Consider the following 12,587-nt stretch of genomic DNA (forward strand, 5'->3'; position numbering starts at 1 on the left):
TTAGTCTTATTTTGATAGCATTTTGATGTTTTTTATGTACATCATCTCTAATATGCATATTTTGTTGTAGTTTTATTCTTTTTTAAAAATCTGTATATTTTCAAAATCAAACCAGGTTAGTACCGTTGATAAATTTTTCCAATCTATAGTTTGGATTATTCTCCACATAATCTTTGAAAAACATAAACAAACAAAAGTTCGAGTATTAGCAGTTTGTCTTTCAGAATAAATGATAAACATATCACGATAGTCACGAATCAAAAACATTTTCGTGGTGACACTTAACACGATTGTTTGAAAATATCTGTTTACAAAATTGTAACTGTCTACGTTTAGATTTTCGTACTGCATGTAGTTGACAGATTTCTTTTTGCATACTAAAAAATGTACTTTCGTTTTTTGGTCAAACGGTTGAATTTAGAAAAAAATGTTATAAGACTTTTGCTCTACATGGTGCCTTCTACCTATACCTTTAAGGACTGTTAACAGTTCTGATGATTTTAAAATACTATTTTCTTATTTCAGGTTAGTCCATCGTCACGTGATAAGATTACAACACGCAGATCTGGTAAAGTATTTATATTAATTTTGTAGCGATGAGGAGAAAAAAATTTTAGCACACTGTAGAAGAAAACAAAATTTGAAAGTCAACATGTTTGATTGTTTAACATATTGTCTTCTTAACTTGATATAATTTGAAGAAGGAGAATGAGAATTTCCTAACTAAATAAAACAAACCAAAAATCACTGAGTTATATCAACAAACTTGGAATAATATAGCACTACCGCCATGAGGTACGAAGTCAAAAAACACCAACATCCTTGAAAACCGGAGGGATATAGTTACCGTGTTACTAAGGATCACAGTATTTATTATCTTCCATTGGGCATACTTCTCCACAGCCCTACCATAGTCACTGTTTCCATATTCCACAATTAAGTTTATATGTTATAATTAGACTTCGGCAAATATGCAAATAAAAATGTAGAAAATAAGCGCATAAATATGCACGTGTTTACCCGAAAATATGCAAATATTTTACAAAATATGCATACAAATAAATAAAAAAATCGTAAAATAGTAACAATTTTATTTAAAAAAAAAGTGTACATAACTAAATATTTCCTACTATTCATTAAGATTTACATTTATTTTAAGTAACTACATCATTTTTAAGTATGAATAAACTTATTTAGAATTATGGTAACAATAAATGACCAAGTGGTGTTCAAAATTTTCTAACAAAAACTTGTGGCTTCTGTCTGAGTACATATATTTATATATGGAAAAACTTCGTTCAACATCAACTGATGTAACGGGAGCATTTTTCAAACTAACCAAAATATTTGGTTCTAAATTAATTGTTTCCGAAATATTTCCAGCTAGAACACTGACTACTTCAGAAAGAATATGGTAACCTTTATTTTTTTCCATAGTAGCTTCAAATTTTTTTAAAATATCTTTTCCAATATTACCTCTAACGTTCCGAAAACATGACGCAAATTCTTTTATTAATGCTGTACTTTCGAACAATGACAGTTTTGGTGATTCTAACTGAGTAATTGTTTTTTGAACAAAACTAAAATTTGACTTTATAAATGAAAGTTCTTGTTGAAGCAAGTTACTCTGAAAAGTTTGTTTAGAATCCAAAAGAGATTGGGAACTTTCATCTGTTAACGTATCAATTATGTTCTTTATTTTAACAAAATGATCTGCATAAAAATTAGCTGCTTCTAACCATGTTCCCCATTGCGTTAAAATAGGTTGTGGTGGAAGAGGAATGTTAGGTAGCATTTCTTTATAAAGTTGAATTCTTATAGGAGATTTAGGAAATACTTTTTTGACACTGGATATCATGGTATTTACAAGAGGAAACTTTTTTCGTATTTCCTCTGCAACTCTGTTTAATCCATGCGCTACACAAGTAACATGTATTAAATCTGGGAAAAATATTTTTAAATTTTGTCCTGCTTTCACCATATAAGGAGCAGCATCCGATAAAATAAGCAGTAATTTATTAGAAGGAATAGTTGTCGGAAGAAAAAAAGTTGCTAATGTTTCTTGTATAAAACGCGAAATTGTTAAAGCATTTGTTTTCTCAAGTTGCTGGCATGAAATAAGATGAGATTTTGGTAAGGTATCTTCTTTAAGAACACCAATCAATAAATGAGCAATATACTTTCCTGAGGAATCAGTGGTTTCGTCTACAGATATGTAAAAATAATTATCTGCAATTTCTTCCTTAATATTAATTAACACCGACGAGTATAGCCCGTTCACATTATTTCTTCTTAGAGACCGATCACTTGGAACATTAAGTTTGCAATATTTTTTTAGAAACGAACTAAAATTTACATTTGCTAATTTTGAAAGCGGTATGTTTGCAGACACTAATGCGCGACACAAGTCTTCATTAAAAGTTTCTTGCTTATCTAATTTTTTTGAAGTAGATTGGAAACATTTAGCCATTGAAGTTTGATGTTTTCCTCCTATTTTTCCTTTTTTTGCAATGTGTGAAGCAGTTCTCACATGTTGGTCTATCTGAAATTTCTTCTCACATGCTATCTATAAATAAAAATAAAAACCTTTATTTTAACCCAACCTTTAAAATATAAAAATATACAAGGTGTTTTTAGTTAATCAAATAACTGGTTTGGAAAAACAAACACTCGCTAAGTGTTTTAAATGCAGTAATAATCCACAAATTAGTTTTTGTTACTAACCATTAGTACATCATATAACTTATTTTAAAATTCAACAAAAGTTTTTTTTTTGTTAATTCAATTACAATAAAAATAATTGTGTTTTAGAATAGCTGACTTCATAAAAAAAAGTAAAGGTGAAAAATTTTTCTAAATACACACCATTGTATTGTACCATGGACAATTTTTTCTCACTAAAGAAAGCTATTTTTCATTTAAAAACAACCCACGAGTACTAAATTTCAAGTAAATACGTTTATTGGTTTTAAAGTTATTGTTGTTATTAACTAAAAGAATTTAATTTTTTTTAATTTTAACACCCTGTATCTCGAAAAGTAAATAAGTTTGACCCCTGATTAACTATATCGTTTTGTTCAATTTTTCGAGAAGTATCTACAGTCAAACGTTTTAAGTGTCATTTGGAAACACCCTGTATGTATGAAATATTAGATATTTAATAGAAAATATTAGATACTTACAATTTTGCCACAGACTGAACAGTAGATTTTTCCCATATCCATAGACAGCTCTTTATAAGGTTTAATCCAAGTTGAAGCACTGGTTGTTTTAGGCATTATAACATCACAATCTTCCTTTTTGTTACGCACAACGAGTGTTTACGCTTTGAATATCAAAACAAAAATGATTTACAAATCTGAGCATCAAATTAGAAATGTTTAGGTACCTAATTCAATAAACTGGGAGATTTTGGAAAATCCCTAAATTAGGAACAAAACTATTAGCCGTTTACCTGCTGTTAAGATATAATAAATTGTAGATAGATTTGGGGATTAGATCATAAAATGCAAATGAGCGAACCCTTAGCGATTATCCAATAACTGAATGCCTCAGTGACCGAGACTTTCTAAGAATGTTGAGGGCTACTTAAATTGATCTTCATTGAAATTGTAAATGTTTTGTACCTGTAGAGATTACGTACTTAGATCATTTCTTGATTAAAATGACTACAAAATTTTATACAAGAATTGAAATAAATTGGTATGTTTAAAAATTTTCAAATACAGTATAAAAATCTGAACTTTTATGCACTTTATGCAAACTTTTATACAAATATGCCAAAATATGAAATATTTGCATAAAATATGCACAATATGCAAAATATGCAATATGCATATTTGCCGAAGTCTAGTTATAATATATAAATTCCACTCAATTTTTATATTCTTTCTATATTCTATATTTTATTGATATCTTCTATATTTCAAGTATTAACATTAAATTTTGGCAAGAAAATTGAACATTTGTAAAACAATATATTGAGATACTAATAAACATTACTGCAGAAATATATTTCATTTTTTTAAGTAAGAGTTTCAAAATTCTGGGTAGCAAGGATCAACGGCGATGCCACAAAGATTTTTTCCTCTTCTCATTCTGATATAACCTTGTTCGCCAAAGCCGACACCCCAAGAATTTTTGACAATCCAGTAATCAAGTCCATTTTCGCTACCATAACCAACAGCCAGTACTGCATGATTTAAATCACCATCACCATTTGGACAACCATCAACATCAAAAATTCCACCTCCATAACCAACAATAGGTGGTGCATTAATTCCTACACTAAGGGGACCGACAGTTCCTTAAAAAGAATACAAATAATTAAAATGAGTTATAAGGCAAAATTAATAAAGCATTTGTATCGATAAACAATATATATATATAGTGTCTCTTTAAAATTGGCCACCCACAATATATTTTCTAAACCATCTTCTTCTGTTAATGACATATAGGTACCCCTACATTGGCAAGTATATTGGCGAGTTATTCGCGGTTTGTCTAATAAGATATTCGGAATTGCGTATTTCTGTCCAATCGCAAATCTTATTTAGTCATGACGTCTGCTGTATTCTAATTCCTCTATAAGCGTCAACTTTACCTTTCATTAGATGCTGAATTATTATGTATTGACATCCTCTAAGAACATGCCCTAGCTATGTTGTCTTACTTATCTTTACTGTTTTAAATAATTCACGAACGACCTTTCTTTTTATGATGGCTGTTCATTACGGATGTTGGACACTAACATGGGTATTTTGACTTTCTTGGCTGTTGCCCTAAAATGTCCGGTAGTGGTCAAGTAAAACCATTTTTGTAAGTTGTGCAACTAGGATGTTCTTCTTCTTCCTGTGCTTCTTTATTATGCACCTTAATCTTCCTTAACATTCGTCTATAGCACCACATTTTAAATGTTTTAAAGTCTCTTTAGTTAAGGTCCGTGACTCCACTCCATACAGAGGAACTCCGAATACGTAGTATTTAAGGAAACGAACTGTTATTTTTATTTAACTACATTAGACTGCTTTATTTGATATGGCTTTGTTAGTCTATATAGCTATTCAGTGTATTTGAAGCAATATTCTATGCAACTACATCGCAAACTCTTCTAAGCAATTAATTGTATCCACCGTTAGAATTTACATTCCTGTGCCTTATAAAAACAGATGCCAAAATTTAACATTTGGTCATTATTTGATGCAGATCAATTGTTTTAGGGACTAAGCAGCTTAAGTGTACAGCTTGCGTTGACGTAAGTCTTGGAAAGAGTGACTCACGAATTTAAGACTTGTATAGTGTCAAAAGAACAGCTAGTATTTTGAACATTTTAAGTGATTTTTGTAAATTATTATCCTCATATCTGTCTTACTAAATAAATTTACCTATTCTCAAAATGTTGAGTTTTTTATTTGACATCAATATGATGTTCCCATTATTACAGTTTAGTCGATAAGACCAATAAGTAATTTAATTCTAGCTGAACTTAACTAACAGAATCTATTACTACTAAGTTACACTCTTTAGCGTTTTTAGTTTTAAAATCTTAGTTTGGTACACCACTTAACGTGTACCCTTTACACCGCACCTTTTCGTACTTTAGTTAAACACTCACTTTGTTAGATCAAGTGGTTTCGTTCGTTTTAGTCGTCTAATCACGTTAGTATTATCTAAGATTTAACGAATTTCTAAATTTACGTGCTAATGAAGATTTTTTTCATGGCGCTTAACTTTTTTTTTTATTATCTAGATGACGGTTGCTATATTTAAGTATTGGTGGAGGTTATCGTTACGAAGCAGGGAGCATGGACTATGCCTCGAAGTACTTTGTTCTCGAATCTTTGTATGAGACTTACACTGCTTGTACTGGTACATCCCCATAATTGGATACGGTAAGTCTACACTTGTTTGAGGACTTATTGAGAGATCAGAAGCCTATTATATACCGAGCAGATCAAACATGATATAAACCCAATAACCAGTACATTTTTTTGTATTTCAACTTAATTTCTTTTTGCTTTTATATATGTGCTGATTTTAGTTCATTTAATTAAAGACGCTATTTGTTTGTCCACTTCTCCACTTTGGCAATTGCATTCTATACCTTTTCTGTTGATTCAATTACGTTATTACCAACAGCCGTAATTGCAGAATGAAGTTAAATGTGTCGATAGCAATTAAAGTAAATTGTATACTCACGCTTAATCAAGCCATTAAGAGCGATGCTGGGAATATTTATATTCCACTATGCATCAACAATTTACCCATATAAATTACCATCTTTCTTGTACTCATTGCGTCGAGTAAGAACGATAAATATACGAAAATGGTTGCGTTTCGATTTAATTTGAGTTTCTCACCACTCCCTAATACGTGTTTCTGGGTCTACCCGTCATCAGAGAGAGTTTCAAACTCTCTCTGATGACGGGTAGATCCAGAAACACGTGTTAGGGAGTGGTAAGAAACTCAAATTAAATTGAAACGCAACCATTTTCGTATATATAGCCGTAATTGCCGTATCATCAGCAAACATGGCTACAACATTTTACTCTGAAACTAGAAGGAGATATTGGAAGGGTCTCAGTACACTTCTCTCCTGTAATAATTGTCCTTGGTTCAGAATAAACATCTTCCTGCTTAATCCTGAAGTATCTCTGTAACAAATATCAAATCAAAATCTTTGAGTATTGGGCAGGAAGGGCCATTTTTATCTTATGCTCCAATCCTTCGTGTCAGAACCTGTCGAAGGCCTGTGCTACATCAAAGATAATGCTAAACAAATCTTTTTTTCTTTAAGTGATTTTTCTATCACGTCCGTAATTCAGTGGACTTCATCAATTGTATAGTGCTCATTTCGGAATTCGAATTGGTGATCGAGGATGAGTCGTCTTATTTCGATAATGGGTTTCAGCCTTTTAAGCAAGAGCTTTTGCTTGGTTTTGGGATCGTCATGATCTCAGCTACGTTCCATAGTTGTAAAATATAATTTAACTGAAACGATGCGTTAATTATATTGGTAAATTTAACCAGAACTTTTCCAGTTAGCTCCTTAAGGATCTGTCCAGTATCAGTGTCTATTTCATTTTAAACTTATTTTGGTGCGGTTGAAGAAATAACCACATTATCTTGTCGAATAACCTCTATTATTTATCTGTGACATTTATCTATGTCTACTATATATGGTTGGACAACACTTTTGAGATAGTTTGCAAATACGAATGCTTTTTGTTCGTTGTTTTTTGTTCTTTAAATTTATAGTGGCTTTCCATAGTGAGCATTCAGTACTAGAATCATTTGTCAAATGTACGAGGAGTTCGCTAATCTCTTTTTTTAGTTTTGAGGCAAGTTGGTTCAAACGTATACCTTGTTTTACGGTCTTGTGGTGCTCTGATTAGTTGCCATTTTTTTCTTGCTTTTCTTTTTTTAGACTAGTTCTAAGATCTCCTTGGGGTAGTTTTTTCGTTTAATCTTCTCAGTAGTTCAGAGGTATTGTCCCTGGCTGAGTATTATTAGATTCCGTTTCCCTTCTAGTCTTAGTACCTTTAGCAGTCTGTGTCTTATTAGCTCCTACTATTAAGGATTTTATGTTTGGTTATTCTCAGAATTTTTATTAGTATTTGTTCTAGCTTTTTCTCCTGATTGCTCTCGGATTATTTGTAGTATTTTTAGCTCTTTTCTTTTGAACATATTGGGTAGGACTTTTTGAGCGATTTATTTTAATTTTTTTGTAGTTTCTTCGCCACTTTGTATCCTCAAGAGTAACCGAGGTGAGGTTCTCCTCGGTGAACGCATTTAGGCTTCTGGTTTACGGGTTTACTACATTCGCTTGTGAGGTATTTACAGGCACATTTGACAAATCTAAGCGGCTAAACACAATAGCGCCTTGTGTTACCGTAGCCTTGGCATTTTTGGCACCGAGGAGTCAATTTTAAATTCTTAATTGCATTAATGGTAACTTTAGTTCCTAAGATATTGGTAGTCTGAAATATTTTGTCAATGCTTTCTTTATTTTCAATTTCCAGCCTAACCATATTTAGTGATTCCTTAGTTTTTCACTTAAGTTTGCTTACAGCTTAAGTTATTTTGAAGCCCTTTTTGCGCAGGTCCTCAATCCTCATCTTATTTGTGCTACATGTCGATTTTTTTGCCATTACCTTTATTAGCCTTGCCTGTTTGCTTTCAAATAAGTAATATGGAAGGGTTATTTCATTCAATATAGATATCAATTTTCTTCAACATATTTTATACTATCTGTTACAATAATTTTAGTGCTATTATTATTTAAGATTTTAAATTGATAGCTAACAATTTCCATGCTCATCTCTTTATAAAGTGCGTTAAAATTTTCCACTACATCTACTATAACAGCTGCTGGTTGTTTTTGTCTTGGCTTATTAGCCACTTTATTTTGTTGAATGTTTTGGTGAATTCTTCCAATTCTGCTAATTGTTCCCTTATTCGTGTGGTATTCTATTGATTTCTCATTTTCTTTTTACTTATTTACGATTTTTTCCAATTGAGCGTTTTTAAAGGTCAAGTTCCTTATTTCGTTGAACATTAAATTAAGCTCGCAGTTAAGCTTTTCACATTCTTCTGCCAAGTTATCATTTTGACTCTTTGTTTGTCTCTATGTCGCGAATAATTGCTGTTCGTTATTTGATCTTGCAGGATTTTTCTGGAACAATTTATTGTTCCTTCGCATTATTGTTAGTGTTTAAGGATTTATATCTCGTTTTAACAAATTTTTTCTTCCAACTTTGGTATGCATCAATTTCAAATGAAAAGTTCTTTTAAAATCTCCAAAATACAGGGTGTCCCATGTAAATTAATTAAGCTAAGGGTATTTCCGGTAAAACTAGAAGTAAAGTGGTAATACAGATTCATGAATATCGTGTTTTTGTTTAAAGATATTTAGTTGTAGTGTGTGTGTGTGTGTGTGGTGTGTGTATATGTGTGTGTATGTGTGTGTTCTGTTCGTAAACTATTGCGGTGATATATTTCGTTTTAGTTGCTAAGCATTATTATTTGGAGCTTTAAAAAGTTAAACTGGTACACAATAACTGTTTTATCAATCATGGTGTTGATACTATTTTTGAAACTCTTAAATATTTATAAAATAGAAGAAATTACCTGAAGCTTGTAGCATATCCCATTCATTCATTCTCTGAACATGAGTTTGACCACTGATTCTAGTAACAACTCTATTTGCGTCATATCTGCAATTTCCTTGTGTAGCTACATAAGAATAATCACCCTCTGACATAATACCGTTATCACGAATGTAATTCAACGCATTGTTGACCCAACCCCCATTGCAACCGTTGTCAGATCCAGAACAGTCCACTAGTTGTTGTTCACTTAGAGAGATTTGCATGTTCTTCTTAAGAGCAATTTGTCCTTCTACAGATCCAGTCTGTAATATAAATATTAATTTATCAAATATCAAAATTTGTACAGCGTCTTGGTTTCATATTAACATTTAAGTAAAAAAAGCTACTTTTTCATTCATTTTAATATTGTGAAAAAACTACGCATCGTGGTTAAAAAGAATTGCTCTTTAAAACGAGATTTTCTAAATTAAAAAATGTTTATAAACAAAAAAGTTTTTGCTAAACGATAAAAATATTTAAAAAATATTGCACTACGTCTGTTTTTATGTAGATAATATACGCACAGAGAAAAAAAAGTCATTTTCAAATGACCTCTAAATCTTCAAATAATAGTGTGCCAGAGCTTGACTTCAATACCGAACTAATAAATATATTTTTTATTACATTAATAGGGAATTAGGTTTTCTATCTAAACTTATTTCATAAAAATGCCCATTTTTCAATCTTAAATTATTTCCTATATACTTACAGTGCTGAATGACCAACAGGATCCACAATTACCTTGATCCTTCACTTCGCGAACAGCATTGTGTTGTCTCCAATCCATCGAGTCTGGAACCTTAAGATTTTTTGGAAAAGTAGCGTAGGTTACGTTGGTCAACTTTGGTCTGCGTGTTTTTTGATTGTTAAAAAAATGGCGAATTTCTCCTTCGGTCCAATCTGAGAAACGGTCTACTTTCATGAACCAAGTTACCTCACCTTTTTCATATCGGGCATTGTGTTCTTCAATTTTTTGCAAATATTTTTGAAATACTTCAAAACGAAATGCATCTTCTTTCACATTTTGGTAAACTTTGTTATGCGTCGACTAAAAGTTAAACCATATTTAAATTAGCTGAAGGAAAATGATGAAATAATTATGAATTAAATGAAAGAATACTATAGAATATTGGTCATAGTCCTATTATGTCAAGTTTCGATACATTTTATGGTATGATCAATAATAAAAGAACTTTCTATCTTTCTATTAAACTTTATTATTGGGTATTAGGTATGTAAAAGTATGTATTGTATTGGCTAATTTCGAAATAACATTAGCCTAAAACGCCTTGTCCTTTGTCAAAAATTATTTTTATTTTATTGATCTTTTGAAAAACATTTTTATAACACAAAGGTGCCTCAATGGGATCCCCCCTCTCTCCCATGATATCTGATTTCGACATGGAATATTTCAAATCAACAGCCATGTCCTCATCAAATCTCAAACATACCTGCTGGTTATGATACGTTGATGACACCTTTGTCATTTAACCCCATAGTAAAGATACATTAGATCTCTTCCTCTTCCACCTGAATGGAATACATCTTAGCATTCATTTTACGATGGAAGTTAAGTTTGAAGCGTCTGTCTTTGTCATGTACCAGAAACCTAGCCATACAAACCTTTATCTCAATGCTGTCACCTCAATACCCCGCCCAACTCAATTCAGTTATCAACACTCTTGTTTCCCAATCCATAAGACTTAGCGACAATAATCACAGATGCTCCAAAATAACTTCAATACCGCAAACACTCTTACAAAACGGCTACCAGAAAACCTAAATCAATGGCAGCATTGTAAAACATCTAAACGACAATCCATAAAAAAATCCTTGCCTGCTGATCAACCCAAAATCTTTCTATTTTTTGTCAATGGTGTCACTAACAAGATCAGTAGAACTCTTAATCCTCTGAACATTAAAACCTTCACTACTTACTCCAAGTTGTGCAATCTCGTCAGATCCGTAAAAAACCAAGTCCTCAATGAAGACCACAGTGTCTACGAGATACCTTGTTCCAGTTGCTCACATGCATATATAGAACAGATAAACCGACGAATCCATAACCGTATTTACAAACATTCTATATCTGTAAAACATTCCGATACTACTTCAGCCCTAGCCCAATATCATATTCAGACAGGCCACAAAATAGGTTCGAAAAAGCACAAACCATAGATCCCATCCGTTCTCTTAAATCGAGCATTATTCGTGAAGCCATCGAAATTGAAAGACGGCCCAACAGCTTAAACACGCGCGATGGCGCTAAAACTCTACCGGCAACTTTGCGACCGCTGCTTCAGCCACTCCCTGCCCCAACCCATCCCTCTCAGACCGTTTCCGCAAATACTGTTCCCATGCATACTGAGAGACCATAAGACTGGTCGTCACTCGACACTAAGGAGTAAGCAGATTGAGACTTCATTGCCGTTTGATGGTTGTTGTCTTTCTACAGAGCAAGGTATTGATACGTCAGGAGTGAGGGAAAAAAATGTCTCTTTTCACAGACCATATCTCACTTGGTATTGTATCTAGAATAATTTTTAAAAAATAAATCTCTAAATAAATTTTTGTTCAAAGTTTTATTTTTTTAAACATAGTCTTTAACTCAAATGATCTTTTTTAATTTATTTATAAAAACCCGTTAAAAACCTTGAAATATTTCAATGAAAATTCGCTGTTTTTACTTATGAATAGCTTAAAGACTACTAATTTATCTGAAAAAACTCTATAAAATAAAAGCTACTAAAAATTTAATTCTCTGCCGATTTCCGTGATTACTTTGAGCAAAAGAATTTACACCCTTAAGAAGGAGTGGCAACCAACCCTTTTTCCTAAGCACATATCGGCGTTATATAATTTTGTTGTATAACACCGGTATATCGGTGTTGCTTAAGCACTTGCCCATCAACTCAAAAAATTTTAAGTAAATCGGTTTGGTCCGACAAAATTGAGGGGTGAGTAACAGGAGTGACTGAATTATATGTATCTATCGAGCCTTTCATTGTCTTCTTTCATGGTTTTAATCCAGTGCTACCAGTTAACAAAAAAAAAACTTTTGTTACTTACCTTAAAACTATCCCATTGTCCTTTTTCAGTCAAGGCATGAACAGCCAATAAAGTTACCATAAAAACTAGGATTTCTCTCATGGTAAAATATCTTAAAATAATACAATTAAAAAATGTAGTATTTATTAAATATTAAACTTATTTTTATTGTTGCAGTTTAAAATGTAAAAAATATCTTTTTATAAAGAAACCAACAGATTGTTGAAATCGTATCCTTGTCGGTCGTTATGTCTATCTCTGTGTCACACTTCGTTTCTAAAATAATATCTCAGATAATCATGTAACAAAGCACCCCAGCAGTTTTCCTATGTAAAAGTGGTTTCAGTAAAAATGGTTGAAAATTTGCAGAGAGGTAGGTTTAGTCATTCT

At 32.0% G+C, this 12,587-nt stretch overlaps 1 protein-coding gene across 1 annotated transcript; it reads right to left on the reverse strand.

Moving 5' to 3' along the window:
- Positions 1–3,963: 3,963 nt before the first annotated feature.
- LOC140435050 (cathepsin L-like proteinase) lies at positions 3,964–12,330 on the reverse strand. Its single transcript, XM_072523738.1, has 4 exons — positions 12,219–12,330; positions 9,859–10,197; positions 9,130–9,412; positions 3,964–4,306 (listed from the first exon to the last, which is right to left on the reverse strand). The coding sequence occupies exons 1-4, from the start codon at positions 12,297–12,299 to the stop codon at positions 4,038–4,040; spliced, it is 972 nt and encodes a 323-aa protein (XP_072379839.1). The 5' UTR covers positions 12,300–12,330; the 3' UTR covers positions 3,964–4,037.
- Positions 12,331–12,587: the final 257 nt, after the last annotated feature.

This window comes from Diabrotica undecimpunctata, chromosome 2 (genome assembly GCF_040954645.1).
Source record: "Diabrotica undecimpunctata isolate CICGRU chromosome 2, icDiaUnde3, whole genome shotgun sequence".
Lineage (NCBI taxonomy): Eukaryota > Metazoa > Arthropoda > Insecta > Coleoptera > Chrysomelidae > Diabrotica > Diabrotica undecimpunctata.

Coding starts and splice junctions, on each gene's coding strand:
- LOC140435050 (XM_072523738.1), bottom strand. CDS start 12,299: ATGAGAGAAATCCTAGTTTTTATGGTAACTTTATTGGCTGTTCATGCC. Junction 10,198..12,218: donor GACAATGGGATAGTTTTAAG/GTAAGTAACAAA, acceptor TTTAACTTTTAG/TCGACGCATAACAAAGTTTA. Junction 9,413..9,858: donor CCTGTTGGTCATTCAGCACT/GTAAGTATATAG, acceptor TTTATATTACAG/ACTGGATCTGTAGAAGGACA.